The sequence below is a fragment of the Microtus oregoni genome, unplaced genomic scaffold (assembly GCF_018167655.1).
Source record: "Microtus oregoni isolate MIOR12 unplaced genomic scaffold, Mior012 000005F_ref0000423, whole genome shotgun sequence".
NCBI lineage: Eukaryota > Metazoa > Chordata > Mammalia > Rodentia > Cricetidae > Microtus > Microtus oregoni.
In genome coordinates this window covers 32,045,013-32,062,291 of record NW_024543064.1, presented here as the reverse complement: position 1 = coordinate 32,062,291, position 17,279 = coordinate 32,045,013, and the positions used below count along the sequence as shown (strand labels likewise).

At 47.4% G+C, this 17,279-nt stretch overlaps 1 protein-coding gene across 1 annotated transcript in view; it reads left to right on the top strand.

Annotated features, from left to right (window-relative positions):
• Nucleotides 1-3,735, top strand: part of Slc2a1 (solute carrier family 2 member 1) — a 28,595-nt gene extending 24,860 nt beyond the window's left edge. Inside the window, exons 7-10 of the mRNA XM_041651808.1 lie at nt 118-222; nt 646-747; nt 2,173-2,376; nt 2,673-3,735. Coding sequence (XP_041507742.1) covers nt 118-222; nt 646-747; nt 2,173-2,376; nt 2,673-2,873 — 612 coding nt within the window. The 3' untranslated portion in view covers nt 2,874-3,735. The remainder of the gene's footprint in view (nt 1-117; nt 223-645; nt 748-2,172; nt 2,377-2,672) is intronic.
• Nucleotides 3,736-17,279: the final 13,544 nt, after the last annotated feature.

Here is a 17,279-nt window from a genome sequence, read left to right as displayed (position 1 = left end):
GTGGCGGTATCCTCCTGCCTGAGAAGTGTTCATCCCCCCACCACACACTAGTGACTAGCACAGAGGCAGGAGAAGGCCGTGGCGCAGCAGATCACCAACTGTCTCCCTTTCTGGCAGGTGTTCTATTACTCAACAAGCATCTTCGAGAAGGCGGGTGTGCAGCAGCCTGTGTATGCCACCATCGGCTCGGGTATCGTCAACACAGCCTTCACTGTGGTGTCGGTGAGTCTTTGCTTGCTTTTGGTCGGCAGCCAGGGTTCAGCTCAGAGCCTCGTGACAGAATGACAGCCTATACCGGGAGCCAGGCTTGTCAATAAACTTGTAAAGCTCATTGCTCACACTGTACAGCTGACACAGGCCTCCAGGGAGGTGAGAATACCTCCCAAGGTCACAGCCAGGATGCTCTTGCTGTCTGATCAAGCAAGGTGACCCAGGGCCACCTCTCGCCCTGTTACTGTTAGACTCAGAATTCTGCCCTAATTCCCTATGAGGCCTCTAAGCTTCAGCCTGGTGGGGAAAGGTGTTGTTTTCCTCACGAGTGTGTGCAGGTCCTTGTCTCTGGCTATTGAGGTGAGCCTCTGCACGGGTAGGCTCTAAGAGGCACCAGACCAGGCAGAGGGAATATGACTCTTTCCTTGTCCACAGCTGTTCGTGGTAGAGCGAGCTGGACGGCGGACTCTGCACCTCATTGGCCTGGCTGGCATGGCAGGCTGTGCTGTGCTCATGACCATCGCGCTGGCCCTGCTGGTGAGTCGCCCTGCCCTGGAAGGACCAGGGCGAGGTAGGGTGGGGACCTGGATTTAGACAGACCCAGGCACCCATAGCTGTAGATTCCACCCTGATTTAGATCCCCAAATGCCCATGTTAAACCCAACCTAGGCTGCCCAACGTGGACATGCCTCTGGACCGGGGTCTGACCTTGTGCTTCTCAGGTCGTCGCCTCCCATCTTGAGCTTTCTCTTCCCCATTGGGGATTTCCTGACCCAGCACGTCTGGCTGGAGAGCCCAAGCTCTCATCTCCGTATGAAACTGCCTTGCAGAGCCTTTACCTATAGCCTCAATTCATCTCCACAACAACCCTCAGCAATATAATGTCCCTTTTGTGGCACAGAGGTACCCAAACACACCCGTCTCCATTCTTCAGTTATATGTAGCTTGAGCATCCCTTTCCTGAAGTGCTCAGACCAGATATGCCTGGGTTTCAGATATGTGAATATCTATCTACATATGCACAACAGGTTACTTTCAGACTAGAACTGAGGCCTAAACAAAATTCATTTATGTTTCATATGTACCATCCATATGCTGATGGTAAATTTGAATGGCTTATTTTTGTTTTTTGTTTTTTTTTTTTTTTTATGACTGACATGGTCAGGTGTGGAATTTTCCACTTCTGATGTCATGTTACCAGCATTCAAAAAGCTTCAGATTTGGAAGCATTTTGCACTCCTGGTTTTTCAGATTGGAGATGTTCAGCCGTTTTACTCCAACTAAGGCCCCATGTTGGATAAGGAATGAAGCTAAGAATTGACCTTAGGTCGGCAGGTCCCTAGCCTGTCGCTAATCACTATGACAACCTGTACCATGCAGGCATGCATACACACACACACACACACACTCCTTTGTCCAACCCAAATGAGGAAAAGTTCAAGGCATGGTCCAGGAGCGCTAAAGGATAGGCACAAAGTAGACCCTTGAGACTGAGACCTGGCACAGGCTACCGGGTGTCTCAGTTGCTTTCTCATTGCTGTAATGAGACACCATGCAAGGAAACTTAAAGAAGAAGGCATTGCATTTGGGGGCTCATGAATTTAGAAGGCTAGAGTCCATGACCATCATGGCAGAAAACATGTTAGCAGGCAGGCAGGCATGGCACTGCAGCGGTTACTGAGAGCTTACTTACATCCTTACCCTTCAAACACGAAGCAGAGAGAATAGCTTTAGTTTTGAAACCTGAAAGCCCACTCCCAGTGACACACCTCCTCCAACAAGGCCACGCCATATCCTTCCCAAACAGTTCCACCAACTGGAGACCATTTTCATTCAGACCACTACATTGGGTTGTGCAACAATCTGGGGGACCTTTCAGCCCAGACTGAGAGATTTCTGCAGCTTCTCTTCTAAGAAGTCGTCATATCCTGGTCTAACCTCTCACCCCATCTCTCTCCACAGGAACGGCTGCCCTGGATGTCCTATCTGAGCATCGTGGCCATCTTCGGCTTTGTGGCCTTCTTTGAAGTAGGCCCTGGTCCCATCCCATGGTTCATTGTGGCTGAGCTGTTTAGCCAGGGGCCCCGTCCTGCTGCTATTGCTGTGGCTGGCTTTTCTAACTGGACCTCAAATTTCATCGTGGGCATGTGCTTCCAGTATGTGGAGGTGAGAACATCTTCTTTGTCTACCTTTCCTCAACTGCATGCTATTTGAAGTACTCACCCTTGTTATTCAAGAGGCATGCTGGCAAGCGGTCGGGAGCCCACATCACCTGGCCAAACCCTGCCCAGACCAGGCCCTTCCCTTAGTTTTCATGCCATTTCTGGAGTCTGTCAGGTGTGATCAGGCTCATTTAGTTTTGATAGCACCCCTGGGGGGCTAATAGCAATTCCCTTCTCCAGATCAGTCTCAGAGGCAGTCTTTTAGCTAGGACAGAGGGTGATGGCGTGTCTGTTTTCCAGCAACTGTGTGGCCCCTATGTCTTCATCATCTTCACGGTGCTCCTGGTGCTGTTCTTCATCTTCACCTACTTCAAAGTTCCTGAGACCAAAGGCCGGACCTTCGATGAGATTGCTTCCGGCTTCCGGCAGGGGGGCGCAAGCCAAAGTGACAAGACACCTGAAGAGCTGTTCCACCCTCTGGGGGCTGACTCCCAAGTGTGAGGAGCCCCACATCCAGCCCGGCCTGCTCCCAGCAGCCCCACGGATCTCTCTGGAGCACAGGCAGCTAGATGAGACCTCTTCCAAACTGACAGATCTCAGGCGAGCCGGGCTTAGGCGTCTTTCATCAGCCAGCAATGATGTCCAGAAGAATATTCAGGATGGCTGCAGAATTTTAATGAAAGCAAGACTGTTGCTCAAATCTGTTCAGATAAGCAACAGGTTTTATAATTTTTTTTATTACTGATTTTTGTTACTTTTTTTTTTATCAGCCACTCTCCTATCTTCACACCCTTGTCTTCACCTTGAATGGCTCATTGCCTGAGGGTGGGGACCAAGCCCTGTCCAGACACAATGCCTTCTTCGCCAAGCTGTAGGGCTGGACCTATGACCAAGGACACACTAATCGAACTATGAACTATGAGGCTTTACCCCAGGAGGTGGTAGCTGCCACCCCCTTCCGCAGGCCCGGATCTCCCCATTATAGAGGTCGGGCTCCATTTTAGGATTCGCCCATTCCTAACTCTTCCTTCCCAACCACTCAATTAATCTTTCCTTGCCTAAGACCAGTTGGAAGCACTGGAGTGCAGGGAGGAGAGGGGAAGGGCTAGCCAGGTTCTAGTCTCTTGTGCACTGAGGGCCAGACATCACCACGAGAAGGGCCTCGGAGGCTGAGAACTCACTGCTGAAGACATGGACACTCCTGCCCTGCTGTGTATAGATGGAAGATATTTATATATTTTTTGGTTGTCAATATTAAATACAGACACTAAGTTATAGTCTATCTGGACAAACCCACTTGTAAATACACCACCATACTCCTGTAACTTTACCTAAGCAGACATAAATGGCTGGTTTTTAGAAATGTGGTCTCAGAATGCTTGTGGGTTGGGAGCAGGCAGGTTTGGATGACAGTGAGAGAGAAGCAAAGCATGGTAACCGTGTGGTGGCTTTGGACTTCTCGGCTCAGGATCCTGTCAGTTCTAAACACCTGTTCATCGGCCCTTGATTGCTTAAAAATCTGTGTGACCTCTTACCCAGAGGAAAACCCAAGTTCTTTGTCCTGGCAGTCAGCATTTTCACCATGTGCTTTTCAGACTGAGAACTGCTAGCCCTGATGCTCAGGCTTGAGAATCATCCTTAAGTGAAGATAGGTGTCCTCTGGCAGGCTTCAAGAACTTTCAAATGGATGCAATCTCACAGCCGACACTTTAACAAGCCTAGTTTACTTCCCTGTAGCCTGTTCCTTTCCCCCAAACAAAATAAGCTATTTATACTGCCCTAGTGAGTTGTTATGGTGCTTTGTATCCAAGGCAGCTTTCTTATTTACAGAAACCAGAGGCCACCTGAGGGGGTGTCCAGAGTAGCACTGAACAGGCAGGTCCTTCCCAGAGACCCGCCCCCACTTGAATTCAGAGGCCCTTGAAGGGACTTTCCTGTGGCAGTGTAACCTCCCACCTGAATGGTTTTATCTGGCTTTTCAGCATCATCCAGTCCACTGCTGGCTAGGCACTCAGGAAATAAGAGTATCCTGTCTCTAAAGGTTAGAAAACCTAGAGGGAATTGTCCTTCCTGACTATGCAGACAGCAATAGAATCTCAGCCTGAATGACAAGGGGGTTGAGGAGAGGAAACTATGGAGAAAATGTAACATCTTTCTCCAGCCCCTTCCCAATTGAGGAACAAAGCTGAGAAGGGCCGAACCTGAGCTGCTGAGGTCAGGTGAGGAAGTATGACCGGTTAGCAAGCCTTTTGCCAACTGCAAGGCCCGGGAACCCACCTCTGCCAAGACAGAGTAGGGACGTGTGGGGAGAGCTTCATCAGAGGTCAGTCGTGGCAAGGTGGGTGGCCTAAGGCCCGAAGACCTCCAGGTTCGGGGAAAAACGGACATCACCCGGTTCAGGGTCCAGGACTGAAAAAAAAAAACACTCAGCAGACTTCCCCACCCTATAGTCTACCCTGTCGCAGACCGCTGCGACGCGCAGGCGCAGAGAAGTAGCTGAGGGGACTCCATCCTCCCGGTCACGCAGCAAGGACGCAGTCAGCTCACGGTGGGCAGGGGAGGCGGAGTTAGGTGACGTATTCACCAATCAGAGCGGAGGAGGCGGGCTCCGAGCCAGGGAGGAACACACCTGTCTCGCATCAGGTGAAGCCTTCGGTTTCTGATACAGGAAGCCGACAGGATTGCTCCCTGGAGCCTTTCTCTTCTCACCAGCGCCTAGACAATTTCGCACTTTATCTGCAATCCTGCCTCAGTCTCCCTGGAAACCGAACTCGGCGGCAGCCTATATTTTCCTTATTATAGTGCTGTCGGTCCACTGCAGAGGTCGACGGTCCTTGGTCCTTCCGCCAGCGCAAAGAGGGCCAAAGTTAAACCATTCCTAGACTTCAAGTTTCCAACAGAGATCCTGGTCAAGACTTCAGATGAGAGCACAAGAACTTAGTCTCGGCTTCCCAAACCGAATTTCTCTAACGCAGTTTTAAGCAGGAGAGCAGATTCAGAAATTACATTCATTAATAGGGATAGAATGCCTATTGTCTTTTGACAAAAGTGCATATTCATGGCCCCTCCTCCTATTCTGATTGTCTCTCCAGGCCCCAGGCAATTCAACTGCTGGTAGTACGGCTCCGCTTCTCCTCTCCCCAATCAGGCAACAGCCCCCTCACTCCTCTCTCCTTTCGGTCTCTGTTCTCCTCATGGTAATGATGCTTCTAAAATTTAGTTGTGTCTTTTTATAAACTTTTCCTGGGTCCCCCCCTTTCCCTCAGTATAATGCCCATCTTTCTTTTTATTGCATTATTACACATCATGGGGGGCAGTATGGCATTTTATGCATGTAATATATTTGATCATATTCACCTTTATTACACTGTTATCTATATATCTCTTTTGCCGAGCTCTTGCCTCTACCCAACTAGACCCTCTCTAATTTCATTTTTTTAATCTTAAGAATTTTATTGAATTATTGGCAGCAGTGGTGATAGGAACGCACGTGTGCGTGCCTCTGTGTGTGTGCCTCTGTGTGTGCGTGTGTGTGTGTGTGTGTGTGTGTGTGAACTCCGGCTTGAGTGACAAGCACTTCTCCCTGCGGAACCATCCTGCTGGTCTTTCCTCCTCCTCCCCGTCCCTTTCTCCTCCCTACCCGTGACTTTTCACTAGGGTTGCTTGCAGGAGCATCCGTGAGAGAGAGCTTGTTTACGGGAGCACGGGCACCTTGCCAGTGACTACACCTTAAAGAAAATACCAATCCATCCCTCATCAACCATTAAATGCCTCTAAGTCCTCAGAGATGGGCGGAGTCCCTCCTCCCTCCCTGAGGATGTTAATGGCCCAGTCTTATGCACGTCATCAATCACAGCTGCTGTGAGTTCCAGAGCAACAGTCAGTATCCCGTCCAGAAATCAGACTCCCAGAACTCTCCACATCTTTCTGTTCCCTTGTCCTTTCTACCCTCTCTTCCTTGGTGACGCTGAGCTTTGAATGGAGCAATATGGATGTCCCACTTATGGCGGGACAACTTAGGCAGTGTTTACTTTAAGACTTGAAGAGTCTGCAGTGACTTCTGCCTGCTGCATGACGCTTCCCTTACAGAAACTAGCAGCGGCAGTAATCCATGGGATAAATTAATTACCAGAAGGCAAATTGATGACCATGCCATATCTATTTAACAAAACAGCTGTAGCTTCCCAGAGAGCCTGTGACATTTCCAGTCATGGGCTTTGAAAGGGGTTACAGAACCAGACATGAGTTCTCTTCCTGTAGAACAGGCCTCAGTTTCAATCAGAAAGTAGCTGATTAGCCCCATATCAGAGTTGATTCAGTTGTAGCAGTGGGCACATCTTATTTCCGTCTTTCTTAGTGTGAAAATTCAAGGTTCTTCGTGATGGTCTTTTCACCAATACTCTCCACGCCCCTAACCTCCAGAGACCAAGCCTTTGGCTACCACACCCCCTTTCCCCTCTCCATCTCTGGGGTACACTTCACACAGATTCCCTCCCCACTACTCCTGATTCCCATTCCCCAGGCCGCCATTCTCCGGAGGAAACCCCAGGCCTGGCCGAGTCACTCATTGGCACAGTGCTGCCTACTGGTGACTGGTGGGTCAACATTTAAGCCAGGGCTGATTTTAACTTCTGCCTCTCTTGTTTAGAGAATGAATGGCTTTGGAGAGGACAGGTCCATTTGGTCACCTTGTTCCACCCACTCAAAGTGATTTCACTAAAGCAACATCTACCATATTATCATACGGCTTAATACCCCCATGCTGTGGCATGATACAGTCCAAAATTTTTAACCAAATTCTGATTCTTAGAGCCCACACAGTGTGCTAAACGCCCTATGGTCCAGCCAGGCTGACAACTCAGTGCTCCCTAGAAAGCTCCTCCCAGTAACTGTTTCAATCTAACACGTATGTATTCACAATCCTTTTTTCTCCTGGTCTGCTTTTGTTCTGTTGTTAAGTGAACTTTTCCTGGGGAGACATGAACAAACATTTATGCTCCCCAGATAGGGAACCAACGAAAGAACAAGGGTGCCCTTCAAGCCTAGCTTTGAGAACCAGTGAATTTAATAGCCGTACTTCCAGGTACATAGGTGTCCCCCTAAACAGTCACACCACTGAGGAGTCTCCCCACAGCATGCGTTATGAGCTACCCGCAGCTTCACAAATGGAGTCCCTACTTCATTTATTAACCTTTCACATTCTAGAAACTCCAGAGTCTTCTCAAGACTGTGTAACTGGGGCAGAGTTTGGGGGAGGGTTCAAGAAAGAGTGGCTGGAACCTCAGGCAAGGGTCTGAAGACCTGGCCTTCCAACAGTTCCAAACCCCAGGGCTGATTGTGCGTCATCCGAGCAGCTCCGAATGTGCCAGGTGCTGTGATACATGCCTGTCGCCCCGCTGGTAATGGCTGCTCTCTTCAGAAAACAGCAGTCCACATCTGCCTGTATAACGTGGCGTGGTCACGGGAGACCAAATTAACTGTCCCTCTCTCTGAGGCATTACGTAATCAAACACACACTCCGTCACACATCCTCCCTTGGCTGCACCTGCCTTAGAAACGAAGTCCCAAGCAGCTAACTCTAGACCGTCTGCCACTTAGCCGAGTCCTCGTGGACAAGGCTCCTCCCTCCTCTGATTTCCAGCGTCCTCAGCTGTTGTCATAGTAAAATGGAATAAGCTTGCCGATGGCGGTGAGTATGCTGGCAGAGGTGGCACACGCCTTTAATCCCAGCACTTGAGAGGCAGAGACAGGCGGATCTCGGTGAGTTCCAGGCCAGCCTGGTCTCCAAAGTGAGTTCCAGGCTTGGAACCCAGAGAAACCCTGTGTCAAAAAAAAAAACAAAACAGTGGGCTAAGTGTAAGGCAGGGGTCAGCTGGGGTCATACTCTCCTCACCCATTTCATTTTCCAGAAAGCAATACTTCTCCCCCAAAGAGGTTTTAAAACAAGAATTTTTTTTTTTTTTTTTTTTTTTTTTTTTTGTTTTTCGAGACAGGGCTTCTCTGTGGTTTTGGAGCCTGTCCTGGAACTAGCTCTTGTAGACCAGGCTGGTCTCGAACTCACAGAGATCCGCCTACCTCTGCCTCCCAAGTGCTGGGATTAAAGGCGTGCGCCACCACTGCCCGGCTAAAATAAGAATTTTATACATGTATAAAATGTGTTTTCATCAAAAATTTTTCTAATTCATACTTTTTAAATATTTATTTATTTATTATGTATACAATATTCTTTCTGTGTGTATGCCTGAAGGTCAGAAGAGGGCACCAGACCTCATTGCAGATGGTTGTGAGCTACCATGTGGTTGCTGGGAATTGAACTCAGGACCTTTGGAAGAGCAGGCAATGCTCTTAACCGCTGAGCCATCTCTCCAGCCCCTGTTTTCATCAAATTTGCCAGCCCCTGCCTTCTCTCCCACCCCATTTTCTTCCCATCTTCATGTGTACTCACTGATTTTTTTTTCCTTTTTTGTTTGTTTGTTTGTTTGTTTGTTTTAGTTTTGGGGTTTTGTTTTGTTTTTGGAGACAGGATCTCACTATGGGAACGTGGCCTGGAATTCACTATCTAGACCAGGCCGGCCTTGAATTTATAGAGATCGGCCTGCTTCTGCCTCTCTAGTGCTGGGATTAAAGACATGCACCACTATGCCCAGCTCATTGTGTTTTTAAATTTAAACTAGCCAGGCATGGTGGCCTTTACATCTAACACTCAGGAGGTAGAGGCAGGAGCATCTCTGTGAGTTCAAGGCCAGCTTGTCTACCTAATGAGTTCCAGGACAGCCAAGGCTACACAGAGAAACCCTGTCTCAAAAATAAATAAACACGTCTTTAATCCCAGCCCTCGGGAGGCAGAGGCAGGCAGATCTCTGTGAGTTTGAGGCCAGCCTGGTCTACAAAAGCTAGTTTCCAGGACAGGCTCCAAAGCTACAGAGAAACTCTGTCTAAATAAATAAACAAACAAATAAATTTAAACTATTTAAAATCTTGTGTATATGAGCATTTTGCCTGCATGTATGTCTATGCAATATGTGTGTGCCTAGTGCCTGTGGAAGCCAGAAGAGGGCGCTGCATCCCCTGTTGCAGACAGTTGTGAGCTGTTATGTGTGTGCTTGGAATCTAAGTGTGGAAGAGCAGCCAGAGTTCTCAACTGCTGAGCCATCTCTTTAGCATGAACCCCCAGTTCTCTTTTTTTAACCTACTCCATTTAGTGCTACCTGTATGCGCACGGATGTGGGGTCTTCTGCTAAAACACGGATAGCCGTTTCAGGGGCTGCATCCCTCCCCAAAGAAAATCAATTCTCCCTCCCACAGCAGCCACTCATTGCCACAGTTCTGCAGAGAGAGGCGGAGCTTCGTGAGCTCCCCACTCTCTGTGCTGGGATTTCAGATGTTGTACAGGTCTTGTGCAAGCACTCACTGCTGCCTGCGCTCATGTGCATGAGAGTCCTGTCACCTCAGCAAACAACGTTTGACTGAAGATGCCCACAACTTCTGGCTCTTATTATCCACTTCTTTGACAATGATTCCTTGAGCCTTAGCGAAAGGAGTGTGACACAGATTTCTCATTTAGGACTAAATATTCTACAGTCTCTTTATATAGGTATATATACCAGTTGTGGGCCTCTGGTAATCTCCATCTGCTGCAAAAAGAGGCTTTTCTGATGAGGGCTAAGAAATGTACTAATCTCTGAACATAAAGATAAGGATTTAGGGAATAATTTGTTAATATGTCCAGTTAGCAGAATCACAGCAACAGGCTCTCCCCTAGGGCCTGTGACTTAGCCAGACATGGGTTTTGGCTTAGCTAACAGTATCAAATCTCAAACATGAGTTCTGTCTTGTAAAGTGGGCTTTGAATCAAATCAGAGAGTTGTTGGTTACTCCCATAATATCCATGCTACTGTTGCACCAGAAGGGAGAGATTGCCATGCCAACTGTGATTGTAGCTCACAGGGTTCATAGCTGGGTAAGATGATTGTATACTTGGTTTATGTAAACTTAAATTTCTAGGACTCTCCTCTTCTATTTTTTTTTTGAATGTGGGATGTCCCTCTGTATATGTGTTGATTTTATTGGTTAATGAATAAAGTTATTTTTGCCTAAGGCAGGTCAGAATATAACCAGACTGGAAGAGATATATAGAGAGAGTAAAAGAGACGCCATGTAGCTGCCGAAGGACCTTATTGGTAAGCCATGGCCTTGTGGCAATACACAGATTAATAGAAATGGATTAATTTAAGATATAAGAGCTAGCTAGAAATACGCCTAAGTTATTAGCCAAGCAGTGTTGTAATTAACAAAGTTTCTGGGGCTGGAGAGATGGCTCAGAGGTTAAGAGCATTGTCTGCTCTTCCAAAGGTCCTGAGTTCAATTCCCGGCAACCACATGGTGGCTGACAACCATCTGTAATGAGATCTGGCACCCTCTTCTGGCGTGTGGGCATACATGGAAGCAGAATGTTGTATACTTAATAAATAAATAAATCTTTAAAAAAAAATTAACAAAGTTTCTAATTCAGGTCTGGGCGGCCAGGAAACGAACGAGCAGTCTCGGTTTACATTTTTTCTTCTTTTTGAGACACATCTTATGTAGTCCAAACTGATCTCAAACTAATTATGTAGCCTTGAAGTTGTGATCCTCCTATCCCTGCCTCCCAAGAATGTGGATCGCAGACCTGCATCACCACACCTGCCGCACAGTGTGCTGGGAACTGAACCCAGGGCCTTGTGCACGCAAGGAAAGCTGTCTGCCAACTGAGCTATGAGCTACAATCCCATCCTATTTCTTTATTCCTATGGTCATCTCCAGCTCTGATGGCATCCTATAAAACAACCCTCCATAGGTACCAGATGCCAACAGCTTCCTGTCATGGAAATCAGAATTCTAGTTTCACTCCTTTCATTTACCAGGTGCCTCCCAGATGCCTGGATACAGCAGGAGGAAGGAAAAAAAGGTTGATATTCCTGGGGCTACAACACATTGATTGAAATAAACAAAGCTACTAAAGCCCCTGACAGTCCCAAAGTTTCTGCTGCATCACCAGTCAACTTGTTGTTGTTGTTGTTGTTGTTGTTGTTGTTGTTGTTGTTGTTGTTTTGAGACAGTGACTAGTCTGGAACTCACAGTGACCTGCATCTGCCACCTGAGTGCTGGGGTTAATGCCAGATGATCAGCTTCTCTTTTAACCCTGCTATGAATCTATCCTTACTGGGCAGGTTACCTGAGGACCAACCACCACCTCTCAAATCCCCAGTGTCCTCAATAGAGCCTGTCCTTCCTTTCTTGTCTCCCCATCCCTGATCTTCATGGGGATCTAAGCTGGTGATGATCAAGGGTCCCTAAGGGCTCATAAGAGTCAGCCCTCCAGATTTCTCTCCTATTGCCTCACAGCCTATACCCAATGTCTCAAAGAAGGATGGGTAGTTAGATGGCTCAGTCTCTCCCCTTCCACAGCACTCAGACTGCTCCTACCTGCTCTCGTGTCCCACACTCATAGACCAGGATGTGGGAGGCTCTCTCATTTCTCAGTTAAAAGTCTTTCCAATTCAAAGCAGTTCTGAAACTACATGACCCCTGGTTATCAGTTTCCTGTACTGCGCTTTGATGAGCCCTGTCTGCATGATGACTCCTGGGTTCAGTCCCTCAGCGTTAAAGGTTTCACTGGAGAGGAATCATTGACTACTCAGTCTCCCCTTCCTCCAGTGCAATTGCTTCTCCCAATCTCATCTTTGGGTCTGTCATGTCCTCTTGGTGTCCCATGTGTGATACTAACTTTCCCTGGAGAGATCTGAACAGCCGTATCTCCAGCCCATGAAGGGTGCCTATGACAGACAACGACAGTCCCTAAAAAGGAGTCTAACTTTGTGAGGAAATGAGTTAAAGTGGAGTTCCTCACAGGAGCATGGGTGGTGGGTTATGGCTTACAGGAGCGTGGGTGTAGCTTTACAGGAGCATGGGTGGTGGGTTATGGCTTACAGGAGCGTGGGTGTAGCTTTACAGGAGCATGGGTGAGGTACAGAACAGGTAAGAGCTATTAATGGGAGAGTAGGTGAAGGGTTACTTTTAGGGTAGTTATTTGGTGGTAGCCACACCACCAAAGAGGTGTGTCACAGGGTGCGGGCTTTGAGGTTTCAAAAGAAGGGCACCCCACTTTGCGCTCTTTCTGGCTCCTGCTTAAGGTTCAAGATGTATGCTCTCCGCTGCTAGGTACCTGCTTCCATATCTTTTTTTTTTTTTTTTTTGGTTTTTCAAGACAGGGTTTCTCTGTGGTTTTGGGGCCTGTCCTGGAACTAGCTCTTATAGACCAGGCTGGTCTCGAACTCACAGAGATCCGCCTGCCTCTGCCTCCCGAGTGCTGGGATTAAAGGCGTGCGCCACCACCGCCCGGCTCTGCTTCCATATCTTTGATCTGCCATTGTAAACGCTAACCCTCCGGAACTGGAAGCCCAACTAGACGCTTTCTCTTAGAGGTTGCCTTGCTTGTGGCGGGCAATCACAGCAGCAGAAGGGAGACTACACCCTGGCTAAAGCGCTGCTCTAGTGTCCCTCAGTTACTCCCAACCCAGGAGGTCAGTGGTGACGTGGCCTCTTTCGTTCAGAGCATTAATCCTTCGTGTTCTCTCTCTCCTCCTCCCTCTCACAACCCATTAGTCAACTTATTAAAATAGCTAATTTGGACGTCTGCAATAGTGACGTCAGCCTCCACTCCTGGCTCAGCATTGCTAGAAGCGATCTGTTTGACTACCCCAGAAGGACTGCGCAGGTCGGTGAGCCTCGTGTGGGCTCTCCTTTGGAAACACCTGCTGTCGAACCCTTGAAGGTCTTTCTTGTAGTGATTATCAGTGTCTGGGGACTTTTAAACTTGTTCTTTTTCTCTTAGATTTTTTTTTCTTTTGCATCTCTAATCCAGTCAGCACAGACCTCCTCCAGAGACCTCAGGGTGGGGCTGGTGATGGTGGCTCAAATTCATTGTATGGACACCTCCTTTTGGTTTCTTTAAAAGCTAAGTTTGCGGTGTGGCCTCCTGACCAACCTGTTCCTGCTGCAAACACAATGAGTCAGAACAAGAGGGAACTGAGTTCCGCAGTATCCGCATCACTCTTTTCCTTAATTAGAAAAGATTCTGGTACCTAGAACACCAGGAAATCTAAAGCAATGCTGCTTTTGATATAGGGCAGAGATTAATGTCACCATCAAAGACTTGAAAAATGCAAGGGTGCCGATTCCCTCTACACCTGCCTTCAGTGTTCCTATCTGGTCTGTGTAGAACACAAGTGGATCGTGGAGACTTAAGGTAGATTGCGACGCACTTAACCAAATGGTAACGCCGAAGGTATCTTTATTATAGATATGGTTTCACTGTTTGAGAAACTTACACATCTCCTCCTACTTAGTATGTATCCTTTACTCTGGAAAATGCCCTTTTCTCTACCAACCAATGCAGCTTCCATTTAACCAGAAAGGCCAGCAACACATTTTCACCACCCAGTCTCAGGAGTCTATGGGCTCTTGAGTCCTATATCTTATTTTAGTTTTCTGGGATCTTCCTTACCTTTCTCTCACACTGGTCCACAACACCGATAATAAGTCCCTGAACTTTAATGATGAAGAAGCATCAGCCACTTTAGACTTATGTAAGATACAGCAGCAAAAGCTCAAAAATTACAATTAAAATTTGGGTAAATTAACCAGTAGGTGGTGATGTACACCTTTAAACTCAGCACATGGAAGGCAGAGGTAGGTGGATCTCAGTGAGTTCGAGGACAGCCTGGTCTACAAATCGATTTCCAGGATGGCCAGGTCTGTTCCACAGAGAAACCTTGTCTTGAAAAATGAAAAAAAAAAAGAAAAGAAAAAAGTCAATCAAACAAACAAAAATTGGGGGAAATTTCTAAAGGTGCAGAGGTGTGGGGCACACTGAGATAGCCCACCCTCAGATGCAGAAAGTGTGGGGCACACTGAGATAGCCCACCCTCAGATTCAGAAAGTGTGAGGCACACTGAGATAGCCCACCCTCAGATGCAGAAAGTGTGGGGCACACTGAGATAGCCCATCCTCAGATGAAGGGTTAGCTCCTGGATCTGGGCTCTCTTACAACCAAGAAACAGGAACACCATCTACCCAGCTTCTTTGGATATTGGCAGATACGTATTTCTCATTGAGCCCCTCCAGCTCATTTAACAGAGCCTCCCCCTCCAAAAGCTGCTAGTTTGGGGTGGGACTCAGAACTAGAGAAGGTTTAAGACAGGTTCATCCTTCAGGCATGTTGTTCTGCCATGTGGGCCACTGAGTCGACAGTCCCATGGAGGTCAAGCTCAGGGAAGGTGCTGTCAGAGTCCCTGGCAGGGACCAATAGCTGCACTGTAGCCTTTAGGACTTTGAAGCAAGTTCCTGCCATCATCCACAGATAACTACACTCTCCGTTCTAACTTCTGTAGAAACTGAAAGCTTGACCATTACCACGAAGTTACTCTGTGACCCACACAGCTTATCAATGTCCAGGTGTTATGGTTATCTGTCCTATAAGGTCGTAAAGTTAGGTGTGTGCACACCCCGTCATCAGATAGAAGTATGTGACTAAGAGAGGCAGGCCCTGCAGACACAGGTAAGTTACATGAAATGGCCCAATGACCAAGGCCCTTCATGCCTGCCCCTCTGCATTCGCTCTCCCTGCACCTAGGGCCTTGTGGGGATTTCCCTACGATCATCCCACAGAGGAAGAGAAAACATAGTCTTGGTGTAAAGCTGATTCTGCACTGTGCAGGCACTGCCTGCAAGCAGACAGCTGCAGCCCTATCTATCTATGATATTATCAAAGGCAGTTATTCGAGGAAATCTTCGGGGAACTTAGGGCCCCCGGTTATGCAGTCTGCTTGGAAGGAGAACTCGCCAGAAATGCAGAAGTACAAGCACACTGCTTCTCCACTTGAAGCCAACGCTCTGCCTGAGCCGTCAGGAACTGGTAAGGAACATGACCGAGTCACGGTAGATACAGTGAGCCCTTTGCAAAGTCACCAAGACAACATGGGACTTCTACTCCGTATCTTCCTCCTGGATTCAAATTACATCCTTCTGTAATCAGCTGGCAAGTTTGCAAGCTTATCTAACATATACATACATATATGCATACATGAATACATACATATATATGTATATGGAACTTGTATTATAATTAGTGAATACTGGTTTGTGTTTTAATTTTCTATGTATTTATCCTCTCTGTGTGTAAGTGCGTGTGATGTGCACACTGTAGCATGTGTGTGGAAGTGAGAGGACAACATGACACGAGTTGCTTCTCTTCTTTCACCATGTGGATCCCAGTGTTGAGCTCAGGTTGTCAGCCTTGGGCACAGGTACCCTTACCAGCGAGCAACCTCGCCTACCTGTTTGGTTTGTAACAGGGTCTTACTCTATGGCCCAGGCTGCCCTGGAACTTGCTATGTAGCTCAGACAAACTTCCTGCTTGAGCCTCCAAAGTGCTGGGATTACAAGCATGAACCTACAGGGCCAGCTTTTGTGTGTGTTCTTTCTTTCCTTCTTTCTTTTTTTTTTAATATTTATTTATTTATTATGTATACAATTATTCTGTCTGTGTGTATGCCTGCAGGCCAGAAGAGGGCACCAGACCCCATTACAGATGGTTGTGAGCCACCACGTGGTTGCTGGGAATTGAACTCAGGACCTTTGGAAGAGCAGGCAGTGCTCTTAACCTCTGAGCCATCTCTCCAGTTCCTCCTTCTTTCTTTTTTCAACATAATATTTTTACTGATTATTTGGGGCTTTGGGGCGTATTCTTGAACCTCTTAAGATAAGTTATGGCTCAGTGATTAAAGGTGCTTACAGCAAGCCTGGCCACCTGAATTGGGTCCCTGGGACCCTCGTGGTGAAAGGAGAGAACTAAATTTTACAAGTTGTCCTCTGACCTCCATATATACATACTGGTACATGCACCTCCCATAAATAAAAAAAATTAAGTGTAATAAAAATTTGTTTTAAAAGAAGGTAGTTTATACAATTGTTCCTTAAAAAACCTACTGAGGCCCTTTCATCTATGTTCCAAGGTTCTTGCTCAAACCTATTCCAAACTCTAGCAAGTTGTACACTTAAGTGTGTAGTGTTCATTGAATGTCAACTGTATCTCAGCAAAGCTGTCAAGATCCATCATGGATTTCTTTCTTGTGTGAGTTCTATGTTCATCATGAGTTGGTTAGGAGTGTTATCCTCACCTTCGCTCTGGGACCAGGATGGATGGAGAAAGCCCTGGTCAGAGCAGGCCTGACTGCCAGCCTAGGAAGGCAGAGCATGTGGGGAAGACACGGATTCTCAGAACTCCTGCAGAAGTGACATGGCCATGCCAAGCCTTTGAGGCTTTATTAGGGGAGCTGGAGAGATAGCTCAGAAAATAAGAGCACTGACTACTCTTCCAGAGGACCCACATTCAATTCTCAGCATCCATATAGTGGCTCACACAACCATCTGTAAGTACAGTTCCAGGACCCTTCTCTCTCTCTGTCTCTCTCTCCTCTCCTCTCCTCTCCTCTCCTCTCCTCTCCTCTTCTCTCTCTCTCTCTCTCTCTCTCTCTCTCATCCTTCCTTTTTTTTTTGATTTTTTTTGAGACAGGGTTTCTCTGTGTAACAATCCTAGCTGTCTGGAACTCACTCTGTATACCAGGCTGGCCTCGAACTCACAGAGGTGCGCCTTCCTCTGCCTCCCAAGGGCTAGGATTAAAGGTGTGCAGCTCTACCACCCGACTCCAGTGCCCTTTTCTGGCCTCCCCTAGCACCCACACACATGTGGCCCACACACATGTGGCCCACACACATAGACATACACATATACATAAATAAAAATAAAATGCATTAAAAGGTTTTATAGGATGCAATCATTTTACAATTATGTTCTGATGGCCGGCA